The sequence below is a fragment of the Mus pahari genome, chromosome 7, assembly GCF_900095145.1.
Source record: "Mus pahari chromosome 7, PAHARI_EIJ_v1.1, whole genome shotgun sequence".
NCBI classification, from domain to species: Eukaryota; Metazoa; Chordata; class Mammalia; order Rodentia; family Muridae; genus Mus; species Mus pahari.
The window spans coordinates 33,875,371-33,902,367 of NC_034596.1; the positions used below are offsets into that span (position 1 = coordinate 33,875,371).

The 26,997-nt window shown below is 40.9% G+C and overlaps 1 protein-coding gene across 2 annotated transcripts in view; it reads right to left on the reverse strand.

The window, feature by feature from the left end:
* Positions 1-362: 362 nt before the first annotated feature.
* The window catches only part of Ahr (aryl hydrocarbon receptor), a 36,211-nt gene continuing 9,576 nt past the window's right edge, over positions 363-26,997 (reverse strand). Inside the window, exons 3-11 of one of the 2 annotated variants that reach the window (XM_021201594.1) lie at positions 16,964-17,067; positions 14,815-14,904; positions 12,984-13,107; positions 11,872-12,002; positions 9,973-10,175; positions 9,235-9,344; positions 8,071-8,212; positions 5,560-6,814; positions 363-2,540 (exon numbers count right to left, since the gene is read on the reverse strand). In XM_021201594.1, the coding sequence (XP_021057253.1) occupies positions 2,400-2,540; positions 5,560-6,814; positions 8,071-8,212; positions 9,235-9,344; positions 9,973-10,175; positions 11,872-12,002; positions 12,984-13,107; positions 14,815-14,904; positions 16,964-17,067 (2,300 nt within the window). In that variant the 3' untranslated portion in view covers positions 363-2,399. The remainder of the gene's footprint in view (positions 2,541-5,559; positions 6,815-8,070; positions 8,213-9,234; positions 9,345-9,972; positions 10,176-11,871; positions 12,003-12,983; positions 13,108-14,814; positions 14,905-16,963; positions 17,068-26,997) is intronic. The other variant, XM_029540818.1, reaches the window with a different exon arrangement.

Sequence of the window (26,997 nt, forward strand, 5' to 3'; positions counted from 1 at the left end):
ATATTGGTTAAGTGTTCAGGTGCTGTAAGAAACACCTAGAAAAGAAGAACTTCAGTCAAACACACACAAGAGTCTTAGAATTTCATCTAGAAGTTAATCCCTCAACCTACTAGTGCTTTAAGTGGTCTTTCCATTTGGCACTTGGCAATACAGACAAACAAATATGCAGTTTAATGTGATTTTTATTATTCTTAGATGTTTTAGCTATTTTTATATAGATAAGAACACACAATATTGTTTTTAAAACTTTCAGTTTGTTAAGTGTGTAATTAAATGCCACTAAACTCACAGTGTCCAAAGTTGTCTTTTTTTTTTTAACTGAACATTTGGTAACATGCAGAAGAGACTGACAAAATGGTTTGTTTCTATGATAACTTTTAATGAAAAGTTTACATAGAAAAGTGGGATACTAATTCAGACTACCAGTCTAAATCCTTGGTGACACCTCATGCTGGAAGCAAATTGTGAAATGTTTTAGACAGTTGTTTTTCAATGCTTAACCCTAAAGGTTCAGAATTTTGACTGAAAAATGCATAGAAGTATGAGATCCTTTTACTCAAAGGCATGTTTACATACATTAATTTTCTAAAAGGAAAAAGAAAAGAACCTGCATTTCAGCGGCTCTCAACCTTTCTAATGCTGTGACCCTTTAATACAGTTTCTCGGGACCCCAACCATAAAATTATTTTCACTGCTACTTTAAAACTGTAATTTCCCTCCTGTTATAAATCGTGATGCAGATTATCTGTGTTTTCCAATGGTTTTAGGCGACCCCTGTGAAAGGGTCATTCCATCTCCAAAGGGAGCCACGAATCTCAGGTTGAGAACCACTGCTGTCTTTGAATACATCTTGGTTTGGGATCTCATCAGCTTTTTATACAATATATGAAAAACAGATACAGGTCCACAAACTTCATATGTCATATCTAAGCAAGGACAGAGACAATGGCAGACACCAGAAATTTTTCTTTAAGCCATGTGAGAACAGTGCCTTTGGCAGATTGACAAATTTGCCATATTGGCAGCAAAGGTTGTATCTCATAAACAACTTAAGGTATGGAGGTGAACAAATTGTATTCATCTTTATCTTAATGCCAGCTTAAAAGCTTCAATTCATTATTTGATTTCTTTACAAGATACACTGAAGAAATGCCTATGAGGTCAGAAGTATTCTTAAATGAAAACTGAGAATATTTTACAGATTATTTTGTTCGTTACATTTATACAATGCACCATTCATTTCAGTCGTTAAAACGCCTTGCACCTGACACGGCATCTTCCATCTTAACACTCCTCAAATATGAGAAAAATGAATAACTTCCACTAGTATAAGAAGTGGAATTTATAAAGTCAATATCACAAACAGGATTACAGATTCGAGACAGTTTTTAAAGATAATTCGAACACAGTGAAACGAGTGCTCTGCTTACCAGGGCTAACAGGCTTGACAAACCCCACCACCCTTCACTGCAGCTCAATGGACACAGCCACCTTTAGCACTTTCTATGGTGGCCTTCTGATCTTGTCATGGAGGTTTCTGGGAAACCTTCGGCAGCAGCGTTATCTCACTTCTCAGAAAACACTGTTGAAATACGAGTGCTACTCTCTAATAGTATGCAATAATTAAATAATTTTGGCAACATGTTATTTTTCAAATTTTTCAACATAAGGCACAGAGGAACAGCTAACGCCCACAAGCAAGTCTATTACACAATAAATAGTTAACTTTGAGTTATCATTTACCCTTTATCTGAAGAAAAGGGATGAGTAGTGCAGTAAACACACACCTGGGTTCATAAAAAAGGTTGGGATTTGGGAAACTTTCTTTGTGCAGAAAGAATATTAATTCAAAAAAGATTAAAAATATTTCATATAAAATACATATCCTATTGTGTTACTGGTAGATAGAAAAAGAAAAAACAGAAAACAAACAAACAAACAAAAAAAAGTGAGGCACTTATATTAACAGTGCAGAAGGAAAACATTGAGATTTTCTTTTGAGAAAAGCACCAAACAGTTTACTTTAACTTCTGGGACAAAAACAGAGGTTAAAAATATAGGAAATCGATTAGTCCTGTAACTCTGTATTTGGTATACTAACAAGAATCCAGAAGTTCAAAGCTCAAAATACCTCCCTGTTTTTCCTGCTGAAGTTACTGAGCAGGGAATCCGAGAGTTTTCCACAGTAAACACTGTGCACTCTGAGGTGCTGGAACCCCTCCCTGTGCTCCCTCGGAGCTCTCCCATCGTATAGGTAGCATCTATACCTACATCTCAGGTACGGTTTTAAACTCCTCTACACACAAGGATTGAGATCTGTTTTGGAGAAAGTGTACTGATGTCCAACCATCACAGTTGTGGTACCCGGTTCCTGAATGAGTTTCGTCCTGGCATGGGAGCTACAGGAATCCACCGGGCGTGATATCAGGGAGAGGCTGGGCTTCTGCCAGGTGATAGAGGTGGCCAGGGGTCTGAGCAGCGTGGCCAATGCTGCTCAAGTCGGACGAATAGGCTTCATTGAAAACACCCCGACTCTGCAACTGAGAACAAACGCAGCACAGCAGCTTGTTAGGATCTGAGGAACACCTTAAAAACACATTTTAGTCTGTTAGACCTATGGGTTGTTAAACTTCGTACTCCCATACTGATAAAGCTCAAGGGCAAGCCTTTCATCATTTAAATCACACAGAGCAACGCTGCTCACACACTGACTCCTTTTGGAAGACCAGGTTTTCCCATTAGTCCTAGAAGATAATTTAAAGATGGCACAGCGAATGCTACAACTATCTTACTTCATCTGCCTTGGGACCTGATGAGAAATTATGTGACATGAGGTGCCATAGGGTTATTGAGTCCTGCCACCACCAATCAAAAACCTGGAGGCAGTGAACTGACTCTATCCGAACTTCTACACAGCATTTCAGACACCAGCACTTTTGCCCAGATCTGGATTTTAAATGTTTCTTGCTATTCTTGAAATGTTACACTTACAGGTATGATCTTAATCCAATTTATTTGTTATATGTGTTTAATAAATTGTTCTGCAAGTTTTCAAATAAAAAAGATGTTTGGTTGGCTAGTTGCATCATAAGGGAATTTCTCAATTGAGAAAAGATCAAACTGTAGCCCCAGCACAGGCTGAAGGTTTTTTTTTTTTTTTAAACAAACAACCATATTTTTTAAAGAGAATGGATATTTCAAAGATATTAAAGTTTTAATGTGCTCACATTTGTAAAGACCATGGGACTTTTAAAGTCATTTATGTTTTATATTTTGATAGTAATATTAATGTGCTATCTTGGGGATAAATGAGAAAGGAAAGGTTCTGTCTGAAAATTTTGTGTGTCAAGTTGACAAGGAGTCAGATGTTCTGGCTAGCTTTATGTCAACTTGACTCAGCTAAGGTCACCGAGGGGAGACAGCCTCGATTGAAAAAAATGCCTCCACTAATCTGGCTGTAGGCAGGCATGCCTGTAGGCTATTTTCTTAATTAGTGATTGATATAGGCCCAGCCTAGTGTGCAGTTCTATAAGAAAGCAGGCTGAGCAAGCTATAGAATGCAATCCAGTAGAAAGCACTCTACTAAGGCCTCTGCGTGAGCCTCGGCCTCCAGGTCCCTGCCCTGCGTGAGGTCCCGCCCCTACCGCGTTTGAAGATGACTTGTTATGTGGAACTGTGAGTGATTTAAACTCTTCTCCTCTCAGACAGCTTTCGGTCATGGTGTTTCATCACATCCTAACTAAGACACCTGCCTTCTTACCAGTCTCATTTTCCGAACTGCTAAAAAAGTGAAGAATGAACGTAAGAGTTACAGTCTACTGAACCTTCACGTTGTGTATAGTTGGTGAAATAAACTAAGATTAAAATAAAAATCATCAAATTATCCTTTAGTTGCCTCAAATTACTCACTTATTTTGTAGTGCTGCAGGTCCAGTGAAGGGCCCTGTGCATGCTAACCTGGCTCCACCACTGAGCTATCTATACTCTTGACCTTTTGGTAATTTGGTTCTGTGTCTCACCATTTTCCAAATTATCTCTGACTTCACTCTAGAGCCCCTACACCAGGCATGAGAAACACCCTTTTGAGTTGCTGTTCAGGGTTGTTCTACAGGTAATACAGACTGTGCAGGTTGTATTTAAATATTTAGGAATACACACACACACCACACATACACACACACACACACACACACACACACACACACACACACACACCAATGAAAGTAAAGAGGCCAGGAAACTGAAAGAGAGCAAAGGTGGTAGATGGGAAAGTTTGTAGAAAAGAAAGGGGAACAGGAAAGGAATACAATTATATTTTCATTTCAAAAATAATAAATTATTTAAAAGAATAAAATGTTATGTGTATGTTATGTATGTGTGCGCAATACAAGTATGCAGTACTCAAGGGGGCAGAAGAGAGCACTGGGTGCCTGGAACTGGAAATTGTGGACAATTACGAGCTTCCATGTGGGTGCTGGGGATCAAATGCAGGTCGTTTAGAAGGGCAAGCAAGTGTTAATTGCCAAGCCATCTCTCCAGGCTCAAAATGTTGTTAGTTTTTTCATTACCACACAATTACTCATATGTACAGGTTACAATGTGACATTTCAATTCATCTATGTAATGTGTAAGCAAATCAGGCAATTATCTTTCACTGTCAACACTCATCTGTTATTTGCATGAAGAACATTTGATTTCCTTTCTTATAGTGATTTTGAATCATACAATGAACTGTTGTTAACTACTGTCATCCTGCTATGTTGTAGAAGACCCAGTGTTGTTCCTGTTATCTGTCTGTTTGTACCCACTAGCCAGCCCCACTCTGCTGTAGTTTCCAGCATCTGAGGGGTCAGCCTTGGAGGTTTGCACACATGGATGTGATAAGCAGTCGTGCTCTCTATATTCTATAATGTCCTCCAGACACACCGCTTTGAGGCAAATACTAATATTCCATTCTTTTATGAGTAAATTATATCCAATGTATGGTCAATCCATTTTTTTATAATAAATATTAAGTTGGGCTATCAGGAAAAAGATTGATAAAAACTATCATCTTCATTCTCCATTCAAAAAAAAAAAAATCCCATACAATCAGACACAGCAGATGCATTCAATCTAAAAAACAACCAGGACTGTGATTTAAGCCACACTTGTAAACGGCTATACTCAAACAGCAAACAGCTCATGAATAGTTAATAAACTTCATGTTAGTCAAGATATTCTTACAATCTAAACCAGTATATCTTCAAATAAACTGATATTTGTAAAGAGAAATGTATTAATATAAGCATGATATCCTCCTGAGGGGGATAACAAAGAACAGTTATTAAATTATCTAAACATCAACTTGCTTTTAAGAAAATTATTAAAAATAATTTATTATTCATACTATTTTAAGTAAATGAAAATGAAGTTAATTACGTGACCATAAATACCATAAAAGCAGTTTCGAAGTTGCTTGCTGTCTAAAAAGGGTTCTGACGCTATGTTTAAGTGTAATAGGCACCATGGAGATGCTTAGGCCTACAAGGTTTATTCAGCTGTAGAAAAAGCCCTTACCTTGCTTAGGAATGCCTGAGAACCTGGAATTTCAGGGCTGTACTGCGTCTGGTCCACAGGGGTGTGCTGCGGCCCTGGCTGGCACTGATACATGGACATGGCCCCAGCATAGTATGCCTGAGGACTGACCATGGCTGACTGTGAGTTTATCCCATAACTTTGGTTTTCAGGAACTTGTAAACAACTGACAAAATCTAAATTAGAAGTAGTGGGATGCAGGGACGGTTCAAAATCCCTTCCAGGGAAGTCCAACTGCACACCCTTGGAATGTTCTGGTAGCAGAGGCTGATTACAGGGAGCAAAGTTCTGTGTGTAAGGCATACTGTCCACCTCTGATTTGTAGGGAAATTCCTGAGTAGTCCCCTGTAAACTGGAAAAGAGATTATCGTGCTTCAGTTCCTGCTGGGGGCAGCTGAAAGACACTGGAGGGGTAGGGTTCCAACTTGCAAACATGCAGTTGACTTGCATGTGCTTCTGACCCAGATCTTGCTGGGGGTGCTCCATCTGACACAGCTGCTGCTGGGGCTCCAGAGCCTGAGTCGGGGGCTGCTGAAGCTGCTGCTGTTGCTCTAGCCGCAGGCGCTCCTGCAGCATACAGCTCAGGTGCTGAGTCACAGGTTGTTGCTGGCAAGCCGAGTTCAGCAAAGTTGAATTGTTCAGAGAATCTTGCACGTAGGTCAGGATTTCGTCTGTTATGTCGATGTCTTTGAAGTCAACCTCACCCGAGGAGTCAGTTCTGAAGAACTCTTCATTCTGCATGCTTCGGATGTCTTCAAAATCAATCCCCAGGTTCCTCATGATGCTATACAAGTCATTGTTTTTATTATCCGGGAGCTCCGAGGGGCCGCCAGAGAGTGCAAAGTTCACGTCCTGAGCATGGCCAGTTTGCTCATGTTTCAGCGCAGCCTCACTTCCTGCGGCTGCAAAGCCGTCTTGCCAACTACCGCACTTGCTCACGGAGCCCATGAGGAAATGGCTGTCTAACGGGGCAGGGCTTGAAGGGGGACAGAGATAGATGGACTCATCCTGCTGGATGAGGGCACTCATAAGAGAACTGGGGCGGAAAGAATCCTTACTTGGGGTCGACTGGGGTGCCCAGTCCTTCCTGCTAGTGTTGCTTTTGGTGCGTATTGGTAAGGGATCCATTATGGGAGAGAAGGGGCTGGAGATCTCGTACAACACGGCCTCTCCCGTAGCGAACGTGAAGGGCAGCGTCATACTTCGCTTCTCTAAATGCTCTCGTCCTTCTTCATCCCTAACAGGGTAGGCAAGAAGGTCTGAATACATTAGAGTCTGATCATACATGATTTAAGTAAGATATTTCTAAAAGGAAGGAAAAGTGAAACGCACAAAAGCTGAGCTTGATAGCAAGGAACACGGGTTTTATTTTGAACTAAATTATTCTCGTGACTAGTGTTATGCAAACGGAGCTAAAACTATATAAGAAAAATATGTAAATACCAAAATAGAAATATATCTAAATAAAATAATAACTAGGAGACATAAATGGAACACAAAAGAAATGGACAACGGCAAATCAATAAATGAAATGTTTACGCCTGGAAGACACTAATGACGTCAGAGGTCCGTAAGCTGTAACAATCAATGGTTTTATGAAGCATACATCCACGTACCCCTATGGGTAATATTCACTATGGGTATGGGTTAATGACTCAGTTCTGTACAAATGTTAATTCTTGCTTGAAAAAGTTATGTCTTCAAAATCCCAACAGTTTTTGTTGTTGTTGTTGTTGTTGTTGTTGTTATTGTTATTGTTGGGGAGTTAGTCTTTAATCAATGAGTTCTAAAGTACATTTGGAAACATAAAGAGTAAAGAAGAGCCAAGACAATTATGAACGAGAACAAAATATATCCAACAACAACAACAAAAGACATGCATTCACAATATACAGATAGAACAATTAGGGCTGAGTGATGACCCAGAAGGCAATGGCAGTGGACCAGCTAGCAGCTCTAGAAAGAGCAGTGACCAGCCAGCAGCTCTAGAAACAGCACCACACACAGAAGCCTGGCAGGCAGTGCAGTGCAGTAAAACTCTGTCAAGAGTTTGTCTCCTTAACAAATTCTGTTGCTTAACTTGATATTCAAAGGGAAGGAGAAAACCAGTCCTACCGAATTCCTAAAACACAACTAACATTTTGCCAAAGATTCCTTTCTGGAATCTGTGAAAAAGCTTCCAAATTGCTGTGAACCTGCTGTAAACAAATGCTATAGTTTCCCTTTTATTTTTGAGATGACATTGTCTTTTATCTCCTCAACTGCAGGGTGAGCTGGGGATTTTTAACTTCATCTACTTAGCTGCTCGATAAAGCTTATCACTTTTGTCCTTTTTTATTTTTCTTCAACATTTCTCATCTTTGCTTTGCTATTTCTAGATAATTTTTCCATTTTTAGTTACAGGTTCCACTGCCTTAGGATTATTTTTACATGTTGATGTAAGAAGACTTATGAAAACACAAACGCAGGCCATGTTGTTTTTCTGATGCTTACGTTAGTGGTCTCTGAGTCGCAATGATGTAATCTGGTCTTCCATTTCTGTAAATCAAGCGTGCATTGGACTGGACCCACCTCCAGCGACTGTGTTTTGCAAGAAGCCGGAAAACTGTCATGCCACTTTCTCCAGTCTTAATCACTAAAAGTAAACATTTACAACAAGGTCACCAAACCCTCCATCAGTACAGTACAGTACAGTACAGTTCATCCCTGCAACCAAGTCCCCCTGTGAGGTTAAAGTGAGGCTCGCTCGCTGGCTACAGGAACTGATGCTCTTGCAAAAGACCTGAGTCTGTTTCCCAGTGGGCACACTGGGTGACTCACTATCTCTAGTCAACAAGTCCCAGGGAACCTGATGTCCTCTCCTGGCACCCAAGTTCACCTGTACTGGTGCTCACAAACTCCCACACAGACACATGCACATACACAATTAAAACATAAAAACAAATATCTTTTAAAAAGCCATCTTGACACATTTCCGCATGAATTCCATTAACCACCAGCTATGACAATATTTTGAAAACTTGTAAACACAGTAAACACACTGAAAGGCACAGAAATGGTTCCTCAGAGTCTGTGCTTTCCCATTTTAGTTTAGATAAGGCTTAGTATGTAAAAGGTTAAGAGAAATATTGAGAGCATGTCAGGCGTAAGAAGAGCTTCGCTTGGGGGAAAAGTAAACGTATTCATGTTAAATGAGGAATGTTAGTAGTATTTCCTGACTTTATATTAACATATATGCATGGTGCCTTTAAAGACTTCACTGGCCAAAATAGTTTACCGTCATAATAATCTTATTGTAACCATTACTGCATAGCAGGTGTGGAGGAATTAGGAAGTAAAAAGCAAAACTGGTTAACCAACGCAGCCAGACGCCACGGGATCAATCCACGTAGTGCTCAGAAGATGTCATCACACATAATACTTGGAAATGTGTACCACAGTGCTGGGAGATGCCTCCATGGCTACTGGTGCTTGCCACCAGGCCTGAGTAATTGAGGTTGACCCTAGGGATGCACAAAGACAAAGAGAACCCCTTCCTACAGGTTGGCCCCTGACCCCCGCATGCACACACACAGGAATCAAAGGATTCTTATAAAAGCTTAATATGCTCTAGTACATGTGCCGTCTGTCAGGCAGGTCACAAGAATCCCAACTTACTGCGGACATGGGAGTCTGCACAATGAAGCATGTCTGCAGCATGGATGAACTGATAGCCCGATCCTTTTGTGCACAGCTCTACTTCTGTATAGCCCAGAATAAGCTGCCCTCTGTTCAAATAAAAGAATCAGATTGTAAAATAATCAAGATACATTTGTTGGTGGTATGCGATTTCTACAACATTCAAAATTTTCACATTAGTACATAAAAAAAATCCTTTATTTACTTATGTATTAATTTTCTTGCTTATGGCTATGATTTTTCAGTTTTAGCCTGTTTTCTTAACTTTGAATAAGGCCATTAACATTAAGACGGTCAAAAATGAATCTGGCATAGTTAACTATAAAAGTAAAACGAATTCAAAAGCTAAAAACATGGCTGGCTCAGACTCTACTTTAGAGATAGGGTCTGTCAAGTTATCTATTACACTGCATTCTCCCACACAGAAGGTAAAAAAAAAAATTAAAGTGCTTTTATATAAATTCTTTTTAGTTAACTAATTAACTTTAGATAGTTATCTAATATCTGAAGCTAAAAATTAAGAAATATTTTTACAAAATGTAAAATAAGCCAATTGCAGTAGATAATACAAAACAGTAAGATTATTTGTCAAATTGATGAAATGACCCTATAGTAGTAACATTAGAACCTATACCACATCTCACGCAATTACAGACCTGCTAAAATAAAAATGTCGCATTAATTCTTGAAGAATTAAGAGTGAAAAAGTTCCCTTACTTGGCATCACAACCAATAGGTGTGAAGTCTAGCTTGTGTTTGGTCCTGAAGATGAAGTTTTTGGTTCGAATTTCCAGGATGGAGGGTGGCTGAAGTGGAGTAGCTATTGCAAACAAAGCCAGCTGTGGAGGGAGTAGTGCTCCGTCCTTCCCTTTCTTGTTCTGTCCATGAAGATACTTTAACCTCCCTTGGAAATTCATTGCCTTAAAAAAAAAAAAAAGTCATTAAAATTAACAGCGTGTAACGGTTTCATTTTCAAAGGTTCCATCATGTTCCTGGGGTGGGGTGGTTATAAATGAACAATTCCTAAGGCTCAGAACCACTAACTTAATTCCACTCCTCTCTGTAAAGAAATCCCATCCCAAAATTAAAGGTAAAGTAGGGAAGTGGGCACTGCTAAGTGACCTACCCTGCCCCTGTGTCATGACAGGAGTGGCCTATAGTTTCTGGGCCTGGAATCACATGACATTTCCACCTTCCACTGCCCTTTGCACACCAAGCATTCAATATATAGCTTAAGAAAAAAGAGTGGTGATAAACTCAAACTATATATTAATTTTAAAACATGTAGGATCTATATATACCATAGCTCACCGTCGTCTTTCCTATTGAGAAAAAAAAATACAATTTTATTAAAACAGTAAAATGAAACTTATAAGGCTGGGTAAAGAAAACAGAGATCAAAGAATGAGTTTAGAAGACGGAGACCAGAGAGAGTTTAGACGTGGGTGCGGTAAATTCAGCTGATCTACAAGTCTAAGAGACTATGTGACACACTTCTGATATAGCACAAGACAGAAGAAGCCCAGCACGTCCAGAAATCCCACCTAATCCCATTAACCAGTCTCAGGCGGTGGTACTGGGAATGCCACCTCGGATTACAACTCTAAATCCATGTCAGCAAAAACAATTGTCAGAAATAATACACTAACAAAATGCACTGATTCGTGAGGCTTAATGTAAGACCTGACTCCTCTCTGCCTGTGGCTGCAGTGTCACAGTCACTCTCAGTACCGTGCTAGGGGCTCCTTGGTTACGTCTTGCGGGAAGCCTCCTGTCAGATGCTAACTCTGGAACCACAAATAGAAGCTTTTTTTTTTTTTTTTTTTGGCATTTATCCCAGGCATGCATACATCTATCTATGCTTTTCCCATGTGGAAAGCATATAACCTCCAAATGCTAGGTATCCTACTGAAGAGTGGCTAGCTAACTCTAAGTCTTAAAAATGCTTTCAAAACACTCAGTATACAGTATACATTCCATGTTATGTCAGTTGCTACAAAGTCATCTGAAATGATAGGGTTCTAAGCTTCAGGAGACAGAGAGAAAGATATATATATATATATATATATATATATATATATATATATATATAGAGAGAGAGAGAGAGAGAGAGAGAGAGATAGAGAGAGAGAGAAAAGAGAGGTATATGTATGTTATATGTGAATTTATGTGATATATGTAGTGTGTGTGTGAGTTTATGTGGTGTCTATGTGTGAATATGAGTTTATGTGGTATATGTGGTGTGTGTGTGTGTGTGTGTGTGTATGTGAGTTAAAGTGGTATATGTGGGGGTTTCTGCACACGTGTGTGTGTGTGTGTGTGTGTGAGTTTATGTGGTGTATGTAGGGTATGTGTGTATGTGAGTATGGGCACATGCACATATGTGTGTGTGTATAAGCACCTTGGCTTCTCCAGACTCCTCCTCTCATTCCGCCCTCATTGTACCATAGGTGCACATCACCATACCAGGCTTTAAGTCAGATCCCCATTCTTTAGGGAAAACACTGCATCACTTGAGTTAATTTGCTGGTCCTAAAATATTAACTTTTAAGGACTGCTTTCTTTTATTATATTAAGTCATCCAAAACCATGATATTTTAAGATTATGTACCTTACCAGAAAACCAGATGAATTATCCAGCAGGCATCTCAGCCGGCACCTGAAGCATCTCTCCATGAAAGAAGCGTTCTCTGGAGGAAGCTGGTCTGGGTTATAATAGATTGCTGGCTGTGGAGGGCCATGGGCTTCTGTAGGAAGGAAAAGCACGGTCTACTTTACATCTGCTGTGAAAACAAGGGTTTCAGTGGTGACTTTAAACTAGAGTCTGTATTTTGAATTAAAAATACCATTTCAAAAATAATTGAAAAGCCCCAAACACATAAACACTTGTATGCTGTAGAACTTGCCTTCTTTTATATTGGTATTTCTGAGCTATTGCTGTCAACCATGTCTCTATCTCTAACAGTGGCTTTGATTTCTCACCAGGTTCACAGATATCTTAAAAGAATGCACACATCAGGAAGACTGTCTTGATTTTTGCATGTGCTAGTGTACATTCTTCTGGGAATATTTTAATTAGAATGATTTACACTCTTCAGTTGCAAGCCTGTATATTCCTCCCATCTTTCCCAATGGTACCAGTGTTCATTTTAAAAACAAACAAACAAAAGAAACAAATGAAAACAAAACAATACTGCTTTGGGCTTGGGTCACAGCTCAATAGGTGAAGTGCCATGTAATCGTGACATTGAGTTTGATCCCTAGAACCCTTGTCAGGAAAAGCCAAGCATGGATTTGCATGCTTGGAATCCCAGTGCTGAGGATGGACATACAGTGGGATCCCTGGGCTCCCAGCAGCCTATCCTTCTTGGTGATCTCCAGGTCAGGGAAAACTCTTATTTCAAAAAATAAGGCCGAGCGTGTGCAAAAAATGACATCTGAGGTTGTGACCTTTGGCTTCCACACATGTACCCACAGGTGGGCACAGACACATAGTAACATTACTAACAATACAACCCTCTTTATACCATCCTCTATGGCTTCCATCTGCTACAGCTGCCTTGGCTCAACATCCTCTTGTGGTCTGGCTCTGATCTTCAGCTACAGAATCACGCCTGCCTGACTTATTCCCTGTCCTCAGCATGGAGCTCTGTGCCTTACAACTTCTCAGCCTCCTCTCATAGAATATTCAGTGAGCATGAGCATCCTCTTCTGGTGAACTTCCTTACCATCCACACCTTGTGCAGAGTCTGTGCACCGTGAGGGGTTTAGAGCCCAGTGAAGCTGACGCTGGAACTCTGCTCGGTCTTCTGTATGGATGAGCTCATATACGCTCTGATGGATGACGTCAGACTAAAGGAAAGGGGCATGAGGAAAAACTTGTTGTGATTTGAAGAGTGATAAGGATTCGTAAAGCAGTTTCAAAAGGTGTCTAGATCAGTGGGCACCTATCAGCAATGATGAACTGAATGCAAATGATGGTTTGCAAAGACCCCTAACCATTCACATCTGCCATCACCTCCTGACTCAATGGCTCTGGCTCACAAGGCAGCTTCCTGTTCCTCAAATGTACCATATTAAGATCTACTCGAAGTCTTTGTTTATTTCACATCAGCTGATGATAACATTCTAGAACAGCGGTTCTCAACCTGTGGCTTACAGCCACTTTTTTTTGGGGGGGGGTCACATATCAGATATTATATAACAATTCATTACAGGAGCAAAATCAGATATGAAGTAGCAACAAGAAAGTTTATGACTGGTTCACCACAACATGAAGAACTGTATTAAAGGATCATAGCATTAGGAAGGTAGAGAACCACTGTTCTAGACCCTATCTCATGTATGAATCCCTTTACAGGCGGATACATTGTTTTAAACAAAGGATACTAAGATTTAGCTTCTGTGACACTGGCCACATCCCATTGCTTTAATGGTCTTCCATTATGTTAATTTGCCTGGAAACTTACTGTTCTATTAAATCACCTTGGTGTATCAGTTACATAGTTGCCAGGGTGATCGTAATATCGCTAAAGCATCCATTTTCTCTCTAATGAGAGGTACCAGTAAATATTTACTATATAAAAACTACAAATGAGGTAAATGGTCTGTGGTATGCAGGCCAGGAGCCTTGTGAGTTTGAAGAAATGCTAACTTACGGGCCGCTAACTTACCATGACCCACTGCCATGGAATATCTGGGAATGGAATCCAGAGATTGTATCACGTGTTTCAGGTGATGCTTATGATGTTAAAATGTGAGAATCAGATATAGAAGAACAGCAAGCATTCAGGTGTACTTCTGGTATGTTCCCAGGTGGTATCAGATGTTCCTGTCCCTTAAATAAGACTGTGGTTTCACAGTTCTCCCAATGCTCTGTCTTAGTGATGCTTCCATTGCTGTCCATCACCCACACCACTCATTCAGGACTCCCCCCACAGCAAACACCCAGTCTTCCAGGGCTTTCTTGTCTATTGCCAATAGCTCTTCTATCCACCCTAGGCTCCCTCATCAACCGTCTGTGCAGTCTGTATGATTTTAAGCTCAGTGTCAAAACACTTCTTCCAAGGTAATACTCAAATAGTGTAAATGCACCAGAACTAAAAGTATTAACCATGGTATTTTACATGTGCCATGGCTGCACAGCCTCCCCTTAGTTTCATAGCTGTTTTACATCCTTTGTAGCCCATGCTATCTCATGACAAATATTCTGTCTGCTTCAAAACCTGACCAGCCTCAAAGTTTCTCTCCCTGGCCCTGTTCTGTCAGACTAATGATTGAACCCAGCATAGCAGGTCCTATATACAGCACAGAGCTACATCTGCAGGCCCCTAAAAATTCCTTACTGATAGATGCAAAAGAAAAATGATAACTGTGAAGCAAAATAATAGAGCTGCCTATTATCAAATCTGAAAAACAAATCAATAACCTAAAATTCTTACAGCACCCATTTTAATCCAGTGGTCAACTTTGACCTTACATGATAAAAATTGATAAAGCAGTAGGGAGTTAATTTTCTAAAACTATTCATTTGAAATGATGGAGGAGGAACGCACGTACCTGTTGAAAGCCCAGGTAATCTTGGATAGTGGAGGAAGCATAGAAGACCAGGGCTTCTGCTGTGACAACCAGTACGAAGCCATTCAGCGCCTGCAGACAGGAAGGTGCTGTTAGAGGTGGAGGGCAAAACTGTCATTCAGAAATCCTGACAGTTAGCTAACAGTCTGTTTCTCTTTATCTCTCAACACCCGATCTTCAAAATGACTGAAGTTCTTACACGCCCCAAACACAGGCACATGGCATGTGGACTACCGTGAATCGACTCATGCCTCCAACTTGGCTGAGAAAGAGCTTACAGCTAAATCTAAAGTCCAAACAGGTACATGAATAGAATATCAGGCTTTCCATTTTCCTTATATCCCAGATTTCTTCAAAATACACTGCATCTAACTTTTTGATATAAGATAAGCTGCCCAGAAATAGTCACGATGGTTACATGACTTTCTTTAGGGAGCACAGCAGGAAACACCCACTTGTTGGACCTTTAAGTGGAGAGAGCTCGTCAGAAGACAGAACTATGTCCACCCCAAAATACCTCCAGCGTTGACTGACTTTGAAATTTAGATGCTTTCAGAGAATTATACAGATATCAAAATTTTTATTGGTAAGTACAATGCATATAACATTCCCACTGAAATGCATTGACTCATACCTTCTCCTTATTTCTATCAGTTTGAGCCACACTCTACCCCTTCTCCCTCAAGTGTGTATTATCATTATGATTGTTTTGTGTTCGTTCCTTCTTTTACTTCATGAGTTTTTCTCTTTCTATTTTGTTTATGTTTTTTTCAAGGTCAGTGTGAGTAAAAGGTTTATCGTCCTCTTGGATAACAAAAGTATATGTGCTCACATCAACTGTCCATTGCTAGAAACTTTAAATCAAAAGGCTCTTACAAGTCCCCACTCAAATTGTTCAAAGTCTCCCCTGAGACACAAGGCGATCTCTTTATTATAACCCCCTATAAAACCAAAAGGCAAGTTACACACTTCCAACGTACAACAGCACAGAATATACATGATCATTTCAAAAGGGAGGAATGGAGCACAGGGAAGAAACAGTGGACCCAAGCAAGCCTGGAACCCAGAAGGGCAAATGCCAGATCCTCTAGCTCCATGTGCAGATTGTAAGTGGAGTGTGGTACCTGAATGAGAACTGCACCCTTAGTCTCCAGCATCTGAACACTTGGTCTCAGTTTGGGGGAGCTGTTCGGGGGTGCGGCCTTGCTGTAGGAAGTCAGTCACTAGGGGATTATATAGTCATTCTGAGATTATATAATCTCACCCTATTTCCAGTTCATTCTTTCCCTACCCCCTTCTGTGTGTGTGTGTGTGTGTGTGTGTGTGTGTGTGTGTGTGCAGGCATTTTGTGCTCCCGTGTGAAGCTGTGAGCTCTCTTGCTGCTCCTGTTGCTGTGCCTGCTGCTTGCTGCCATTCTTCCCTACCATGTTGGACTCTAACCCCCTGGCACGGTAAGCCCAAGGGCCTGCTTCCTTCTGCAAGTCCCGCTTAGTCATGGTGTCTTATTACAGCAATAGGAAGGACCTGATACAGCTCCACTTCAGCAACAAAGTTAGCAAACTGACACCAAGCTGTACACTCAGTTCACTGGTCAGAGCTACAGGCAATCAGGGAACTGCTCTGCCACCATCATACACACTCACTCCTTCTGTTTTAGTTGGACAAAATTGTTAGAAACTCTCTCATTCTAAAGCACAAGATGAAGGCTTATGGTTGCTGGGGGGGGGGGGGGGGGGCGGGGGAGGACTATAACATATAAGTCATGCATTTTTGCTCAACTGAAATGCAAGTTATAATATTACACATTAAAAATAAAATTCAAGTAAGAACAGTTTTTACACATTGAGTACGTGCTTTAACTCTCTACGTGAGCAACATTTCTTGAAAGTGTACACAGATTCATCAAGAGAAACAACAGGGAGGATGACTAGACCTGATTAATCCAGGTCCCATAATCCCAGGGTGATTAGACCAGATTAATCCACTTCTCATAATCCCATCTGCTGGGAACCAGAGAGGACCAGTGCTGCAGTTGACATGAACAGTGTGACGTCAGAGGCTTAGAGAAATTAGGATAGATGCATCTCCGGCTTCTGTGTGCCCCTGCCCTTCCTGGGGGCACCAGAGTTACCTGTAACAAGAACTCTCCTTCTTGCAAATCCTGCCACTCTCTGATTTGTGCTCTACACTGGTCCTGGCCTCCATTTCTGTCAGCAGGGGTAGATTTTAGTGCAACTATAGGGGGAAGGAAAAGGGAGAAGTAATTACACAAAAGGTATATATTCAAAGAAGCACTATTCAAAGACTGTAACAGAAACCATCACACAGATGATTCGAAGCACCATGCATGTCACATGTTTGGCGAGAGGCAACCCAACACAGAGGTTATGGCTACCACTTAGGTCAGCATTTTATCATGCACTAACAAATCCCACTGGAAAGCACATGGCCAGCATAGCTGACCTGGTTAGGTACAAATCTTAGTTCTGCCATTTAGTAGACATATCAACTCCTTGAACCTGTTTACTAATAACGTGAAAGGGCTATCAAAACAAAGAAACAAAACGAGACCATCCTGCAAAGCTGTTGTGAAGACTAATGAAAGTGTCCATGCAGTTCCTGACACAGCAGACCAGCAGTTCAATAAACAATTGCTCTAATTAGAGTGTTTACAAGAGTTTAAGGATTGCCTTATTAGAAAGAATAATCTCCTAAATGCTTCGCATTCTTATCTTCCCTGATCCCTTGCTACCCTGTGATATTTAAATAGTGACTCTACAGTCCTTGAGAATTATTTTTATTAGGTTTTTATGTTCCCCTGGTTCAGGGAAAGCTTTCTGAGCAAGCCAGGGTTCACACGAGCCATTCTTGTGTTTGCATTTTCTCGTAAATCACCAGCGTATGTGTCACACCAGAACCTTGGGCCAAGCTCTTGCCCACCTCGCCCACCTCTGCAGAAGCTGAAAGATAGCTCTCTGAGAAGAGAGACCAGGATTTGGCCTCTGTGTGTAAAATTTTCTAAAGGCCAGAGAACAGACTTCCTCAGGCCAAAAACTAGTGTGGGGGTAAACTGGTCTCCTATTAATCAGGACTAAAAGGAAATACTTAAATGTTTCCCACTGAAATGAAGAACAGAGAACGGCCTTTTCTTCCTTGCTGTACGTTATTAGCTGTTGTTGAGGCTTGCTTTGATCGGAATCCTTGCTGGAAGGCACCGGCTGCTTATAATGCCAAAGGAAAATAAGGACTCTGCTATTTCACCAAGCAGAGACGTTTTGAGTTTTACCAAGTCAGATCTGCTGTTGAAAAGATGGGAAGGAAGCCAAACTCAAACCTGTACATTCTTATAGAAGGAGCAGTACCGGTCTAAAACTGGACCCACACGGTGTCAGAAAAAAGACCTCAATTATCACCTGGAATCTCTTCACATTAATTTTTGAACAATAGAATTCATGTCAGTACCAATAAGAGAAAACAATAGCTCAATGTCTGGATACATGGTTTATTTTTGTACGGTCAATGAGAAACCAAAGGTATTTGTCCCGTTTGCTACTGGGCTTGTATTGAGATAAATAACCAATGCAATTGGACTTAGCCAGTCTTTCAGGAGGATTTGAAAGCTCTAGAAATAAAGTACTAGAAGAGACTGTCAAAAGGGAACCAAGACTCAGAGCAGGTTTAAGAAGCATTTCGGAAAGTGTGGGGATGGTGAACATGAGAGCAGGTTCTTCCTAAGGAATGACTCGCAGAGTTTTAGTCATCAGAAGCACAGCACCCGACATGCACAAGAGAGAAATGGATTTCTGGGAATAGTCACTGGATGGGTCCTACTGCAAGCAGACCAGACAATATTTCTGTTGTTTAATCCATAGGGAAGAGCTAAGGTAAATACTGCACAAACATAAGTCCAGAAATAGGATATGCTCTCCATTCCCAGGCTCTCCCTACAAAACACGTCTGTGCCGTCTTAGAAAGTTTATGTTGTGCTCGCACTTTTCAAGCCGGACTGAATCATTTTAACCTTTCATAATGTTTTCCCTTGAAGTTTTAGTATCGTAACTATTACACTCCCTTCGTAAAATGCAAGACTCTGTACTAATACTCTTTCTGCTCACATAGGTTGCTTAACTTGTTAAGAAATCTATGGAATAGGCCACTGCTTCCTACCTTTAGAATTTCTCTATTTGCTTGGTAATAACATATTATCTTGGGGCTACAATCTAAGTCCCATTTAATTTCCAAAGCAATCTTATGGCACTGATATTGTTTGTTTGATATAATATGAAACTAAGACATAGGAGATGAAGAAACTCCATCAGAGCAGCCAAAGTTTAAGAGGTAAAGCCTAGATATAAACCCAGGAAGTCTGGAGCCTGCTCCCAGTGTGCAGGGATGTGCTCCCATGTACAGGGATGTGCTCCCACTGTGGAGAGATGTTCTCCCTCTGTACAGGGATGTGCTCCCACTGTGCAGGGATGTGCTCCCAGGGTGCAGGGATATGTTCCCATTGTGCAGGGATATGCTCCCATGTGCAGGGATGTGCTCCCAGTGTGCAGGGATGTGCTCACAGGGTGCAGGATTGTGCTCCCATGTGCAGGGACATGCTCCCACTGTGCATTGATGTGCTTCCAGTGTGCAGGGATGTGCCCCCAGGGTGCAGTGATATGTTCCCATTGTGCAGGGATGTGCTCCCAGTGTGCAGGGATGTGCTCCCAGTGTGCAGGGACGTGCTCCCAGGGTGCAGGGATGTGCTCCCAGGGTGCAAGGATGTGCTCCCAGGGTGCAGGGATGTGCTCCCATGTGCAGGGACATGCTCCCAGTGTGCAGTGTGCAGGGATAGGCTCCCAGTGTGCAGGGATGTGCTCCCAGGGTGCAGGGATGTGCTCCCAGGGTACAGGGAGGACCCACCTATCTATCTCACAATTCTCACACTGAGCTAACCATTCTCACCTCTAGTTTTCTCGCCTCTACATCAGAGGAATGCTGTCACTTGAAATGGTTGTGGTGAATATAAAATAAAAGGCAGCTTACACATGAGAAGTAAAGGGCAGACATGATCAACTCTTCCTTGTCACATGCCCTGGAAGCTCTACATAAAAACTCAAGCTTCACTGGGTGCTAACCATTCCCTCATCTCTAAATGGAGAGCACTGATACGCATCCAGTGGAATTACTAAGATGACCAGATGGTGCCTAAAATAGTTCAAACATCAAGAAGCACTTCACACATCACATATATAATCCAATCTCTATGATAATTGAAACTTAATAGCCCTGGGCCATGTGACAGTTGGTAGAAATGAAATGTAAGACCTGATATTATATTGATTCTGCTACTTGAGAAGCATCTGTTAAGTTGTAATAGACATCTGTGCAGTAGGCTACATTCCTGTTAGTAGGCTATTCCTGTCCCTCCTGAAGGGACAGGAATCTAAAAGTCGATGAAGATAAGGGTCATACAATGCATGGTGTTAAGGATGTCTTCCTTTGAAGGCAGCTAAAGCAACCCCGTAGTAGAAAGAACTGGTTTTACTCCGTGGGTAAATGCATACCATTGTCAAGTAGCCACACCCCAGCACCCATGGCTCCAGTCTGGACTCGACTGACATTCACTCAATTTACATTTTCTAACGTGGACTTTCCTCTCTTATATATTATTTTTAATTGTTGAAGCAATAAAATTCATGAGGACAAAATACGGGATTCTGGTAAACTACAGTTTGTTCTTTGTTCTTCTAAGTTTACTTTTAAGCTGAAATGTGGCATGATACATTTTAAGAAGAAAGACTATTGCTTTACTTATTCTTAACTACTGCTATTAATTTAATGTATTTTACAACATTTATCATTTCCTATCATTTATTATTATGACAAGAAAGTTAAATTCTATGAGAACACTGGTGTACACATAAGAATGGCTTAGACAATTTGACAAAACATATATATATATATATATATATATATATATATATATATATATAATAGAATGGTTTAAGAAACACAGTTTTTATTAATTTAAAAAAAAACCTCCAAATTAGTTTATATGAATAAATAAATTTCCAAATAATACATTATATGTCCCTAAAGGAAGTTTTCTATATAGTTTGGGATACAAGATACATTTTACTTTAATACACTGTAAGGTTTTCTTCTGTATATGAAATGTATTCTTTTTTTTTGGTTTTTTTCAAGATAGGGTTTCTCTGTATAGCCCTGGCTGTCCTGGAACTCACTTTGTAGACCAGGCTGGCCTTGAACTCAGAAATCCGCCTGCCTCTACCTCCCGAGTGCTGGGATTAAAGGCATGTGCCACCACGCCCAGTGAAATGTATTCTTTTAAAAAATTATTATTGTGTGTAAATGTTTTTCCTACATGTATGCCTATGTACCACATACATGCTAGTTCTCTCAGTGGCCCGAAGAAGGCATTGGACCCCCAAGGACATTTGTGAGCCATCATATGGGTACTGGGAATCAAGCCTGGAAAGCAGTAAGTGCTCCTAGCCACTGAGCCACCTCTGCAGCCTCTGAAGTGTGTTTCTTGGAGGCAAGGGGGGAATTGTGTTTGTTTTTGTGATTATTGGAAGGTTATTGTTTTTAGCAGGTCATTTTTAAAGTGCAAAGGCCTTAAAAGTTAGTTCTATTCCAAATTTCAAGTGAAAACTCACTTCCAAAGACCTTGTTATCACACTCCATGTTACGCCTTTGGGTCAGATGCAGTACTTCTATGCATTAACGCAACAAGAGCAGAAATATCTGCTTGTTTGTGGCCTTCGGTGGGGCCGTTAACTGCCCGAGGCACGTTGTTACCTTTATCTACAAGAGTGAAGTTCAAGCATAACTTGAAATGCAGAATGTGACTAATAAATTATACCAGTTACTATGAAACATCCCCAGACACTAGAATCATCCGGAAGGCATGTTACCTCACAGATTGGGCCCTGTCAACTGTTGACTCAGCGGCCCTAAAATGACACACTCCATGGGTCACACCAACACATCCCAGGCAACACTACAAATCACATGCCTCCCTCTGAAGACCAATGGCAGAGGACCTAGACTCGAAATAATTTAGAAACCTCCTGGCTTGCTATATTTTCTAAGTTTATTGTAGGCTTAGTACATACATTTATTAGTATGACATTAAGAGATAACTCTTAACAATTTTACCAAGTCAAAAACTGTAGCACACCATTAAAACTGACACACAGGGTGAGTGTGCAAACAACACACCGTGTCCATGGCTCACACTCTCCCCAAACAAGCGACAGCTCTCTTTCCTGAGAACATCTAGACTTGAGCAATGTGCCGTTTCTAACAAGAGAAAATGTCATGGGCAAGAATGACCATCCACTCCACTAAGAGCTTGTATGAGCTCGTTAGCAAATTCCCATCTGAGTTAAAGTGTAGCATCACTTCAACACAGAGTTCATAGGTGATATTGGGTCTACGGATCCCTAGGCATATTCAGTTACAAGGCATTCTCTGTTAAAACAAATGTCAGTATTCCATAGGACATATGTGTAATTCGCATGACATCAACTGTAATTATAGAATCCATTCACAGAGTTCGTACTGTCGGCATTAAGTCACTTCAGACCTCAGAACAGGCACACCTGGTGACTGTTCACACTGAGGAAGTAAAGGCAGTGTGACACAGGAAGGTTAAAGGTCCTCTCGAAGTCACAGACTGGCCCACCAGGAGGTGGGCCTCACCTTACTGACGTGTGCCTCACCTGCCTGTTTATCCCCATCGTAAGGCACATATCCTCTGCTGTATGCAGTCTCCATGGCATGGAAAGCAGACATTATGAACCCAGGAATCAATGGAATATTCTGTCATGTGAGAAAATGCACCCTACTTTAGGTAAGAAAAAAAACGTGAAGCAAGAAAATAAATTCACAGTGGAGGTTCATTATACACAATTTCCTCACTCCGCTTCTTTCCCTCCCTTCCGGAATGATGATGTTATAGTCAGTGCCACTGGTGAAGTCTGCAATCTCCTTTTTGGTTTTGACTAAAGTCAAGGAGGTGACAGTTAAAATAGTGGCTTGAAGAGACTCTGGACTTTGAAACAGACTTTAGAGATGGTGAAAAAACATGGGGACTTTTGAAGCTGGACTGAATGCACTTTGTATTGTGCTATGGCTACAAGCCTATGGGAGCCAGGGAGTAGAATGATATGATCTGAATGAGAATGGCCCCCATATCTGAGTGCTCCATCCCCTGTTAGTGGAGCTGTTTAAGATTAGGAGGTGGGCCTTATAGGAGTAGGTATGTCACTAAAAGTGGGCCTGGGGGGTTTCCAAAGCCCATACCAGGTTCGGCCTTGCTCTCCCTCTGACCACAACTTATAGATCAGATGTTACCAGGTTCAGCCTTGCTCTCCCTCTGACCACAACTTATAGATCAGATGTGAGCTCTCCGTTACTGCCTTCTTCAGTCTTCTCCATCGTAATGATCATGGACTCACCCTATGAAACTAAGAAATCTCACAGTTAAATGCTTTCTTTTTATACGTTGGCCTTAGATATGCTGTTTTATCACATAGACAATAACCCTAACTAAGACAACGTCCAAATGTAGAGCAGTTCGAACAAACTATTTACATCCTGAGAATTTTCAATAAGTAGTAAGGAAACCTCATTCAAAATATAGACATCAAAATTACACTTCTTAAGAATAAATTGTTATCTGAGCCTGGCAGTGAATACCTTTAATCCCAGCACTCAAAAGGCAGAGGCAGATAGATCTCTGAGTTCAAGTCTAGCCTGGTGTACAAAGTAATTTCTAGGACAGCAAGACTACCGAGAGAAACCATGTCTTGAAAAAAGGGAATAACTAACAAAAAGCATGTGGTTGATCTTTTTATCCCATGTGAGGTAATATCTCCTGTTTGGCCATTGTGCAACAGACACGATACAGGAGAAACAGCCTTTCTGTTAACATAAGCCAATTCCAAAACCTGGATACAGCCACCAAAATCCATGGATTCATAAATAAAGTCCTACCGATCATAGTCACTGAACTTCTTGAATACTTTCTACATCAGACTTAACAGACTCAAATAGTCTCAAACAGACTGCTTCAAACTTCACACTACCTAAAACACGACTAAGCGGTGCTAAGTACTTAAAAGTTAAATTTAGGAATGTCTCAATTAACTAGAAAAGTATAAATATTAATGTTGGACCTAACATTCAACTGCTGCTTTTTGGACAGTTCAACTGTAGGAAGATCGATTCATGCTGTATTATTTGAACTTGCAATAAATAGATGTATTTTCTTGGAAAAATATCTATTGTTATAGTAAAACTTGAGTTTCCTTTCTAGCAAGATTGTATGATTACTCGTTTATATTGTTCTTTCCGCAGGAATTTACACACCCCCTGTTTGCATCCTGTTATTCATTTGGAGCTTCCCTTCGCTTCACTACACTGTTTCTCTAATAGCAGGATGGTGAGGCTAAGTGTGGATAGGCACCTCAGGATGGTCAGGAGCTCTATCATGTCACCTGGGTTGCACACCACGGTTCTGTTCATAAAGGTACTATGCTCTTGACATTTTCTTCTGGGTACTTGGACACACTGCAGGGACCATGGATGGTCCAAAGAAGACATGTGGTTATTTGGGTTTTAACTGATTTTTATCCCGCACACTTTCCATTAAACCCTATGTCCATATACTGAACAGCTTGGGGTACTGCTCAAAGTGTATAAACATCCTTAAACTACACACACACACACACACACACACACACACACAAAATCTTTCTTAACATTTTGTATGTTGGGATTTTTCCTTTCGAGAGCAAAGAAAAAAGAAGACAAATTTTAAAAACTCATTCTGGGCACAATGGAGACCAAAGTAAGACTCTGTCACATGTTAGTAACATATTTGCTCAAATACCAATTCCTTGATTTTCCAGAGAAGTGTCCAAATCAGCATAGACAAGGCCTACTCTAGAAGGCATAGCTCAACAAAATTTTCAGCTACATCTTATGCACACTGGTGTAAAACCAGCAAAGTAGTCTAAAAGTAAGCATGATATAATTGATGAGGAATAATATAAATAAGTAATAAACCTGAATAAAAATGTAACTAGTTAATGAAGGGCTGAGAAAATACTTTTAACATGCCTGGCACACTCAGCACTGATAATGAGGCTGACTTGGGGGAAACAAGACACATGTTTCATTATGCATGTGTGTGAACCTACATATATGCATCTGTTTTAAAGACAGCAACTATGTAGTGCTTGTATGACAAAGTGTATGGTTATTCTAAGCAGCTTCAGTGCCATCCTCTTGCCTCTAAACAGGGGACAATATATGTACTTTCTCAAACATCATAAACTATTTTTCATGTATACAAACACATTAACATTCATCATAAAGGCACAAAAAATTGAAATGTACGATGATTCAAGTCAATAAACTCTCCCGGAGTTGAGCCTGAGGCCCCCAGCCCTGTACATGAAATTCTCTCAGGGCAAAGATACCTCCTGTGTCAGGGAAGAGTGATATGGTGCAGCAGGGATCATGGCCTGTGAGGTTCAGGCTATGAAGTTGGCACAAGCTCAAGGTTTCAGTCCACAGCAGTGGCTCACAGGGGAAGTTCCTATGGGGCCGGGATCTTTAACAAGCCCCCATTAGTGCTGAAGCTGTTTGTCTGGACACTATGGTGGTGCAAGCCTTCACCCCAGCACACAGCGGGGCCTAGGACTTTGCAGAGATGGGAGGGACAGAGATAGAAACAATGAAAGGAATCCAGAAACCTGGGCTCAGTGATAGCTCTCCCAGGAGGAGGCTCTAGCAGGACACCCAGGCACAGCACTGGTGCTGCACAGTGACACAGAGTGAAGGGCTCAGTGAGATGGAACTGAAAGGTAAGAATCTTTTGAAACAGACTGTTAAGTGCCTTCTATGAAACTATGCATGATTCCATGACTGTAGGACTCTACATTACCGACCACATGGAATCACTACAGACCATATGGAATCACCACTGTAGGAGTTGGTGTACACTATAGATCACAAGGAATCAGTACTATAGGACTCTATAAACTACTGGCCACATGGACTCACTACTGTGGGAGTCACTGTACACTACAGGCCACGTGGAATTACTATTGTAAGAGTCACTGTACACTGTAGATCACATGGAATCACTATTGTATGAGTAGCTGTTCACTATAGACCACGTGGAATCACTATTGTCAGGCTCTGTACGCTACAGACCACACGAAATCACTACTGTAGAACTCAGTGTCCACTCTAAACCACATGGAATGGCCACTGTAGGGCTCAGTGTACACTACAGACAGAATGAAATCACTGCTGTGAGATCTGATGTGCACTGCAGACCACATGAAGTCGCTGTTCTAGGTGTCTGTGTGCACTGACAGAACGCTATTGTAAAAAAAATTACATTTGTTAAGAAAATACACAACTGTGCAAGCAAAAGTTTCTCAAATGAAAGACATCAAATCATATAACCATAAATCTGAAGGGAAATGACTTTCTTTGCAGTCCTCTGAGACACATTACAGATATGAGTAGGTGTTGCCTGGTGACCCAGATGGCCATTGTCAGTATCATCTGAGTTTGTAGAAGGGGAAACTTCTGCATCTCCTCATGATGCCTTGTGATGTATATGCACACAGCAGTTTCAGGTCTTGCTATTAATCCATTCGCTACAATTTGTGAAAGCATATGATCCCTTAAATAGCATATGCTTTAATAAATCAATTTTTGATTTATGAACGTAAAAAGAAAAAATAAGGCCTTGGGAAATGGCTTAGCAAGGAAGATTGCTTGCTATTTCAGCATGGTGTCTAAAGTTCAAACCCCCAGAATACATGTAAAAGGTAATTAAGGAATTGTTGTGCATGATAAATTATGTTAGAAGATTAATTTCAAACAGGAACTCCATTTTAGAATTACTGTGGTGATGAAATGCTGGGTGATTGACATGTAAGAGACAGCTTGGAGCCATGCGGAAGAGAGAAAGTGTGTGCATTAATTTTATATGTGTCAGAGAGAGAGAGAAAGAGAGAGGGGGAGGGAGAGAATATCAAAGAGAGTGGGTGTATGTGTGTGTATCTGTATGACAGAGAGTGTGTGTGTGTGCCACAGAGAAAGAGTGTGTGTGTGTGTGTGTGT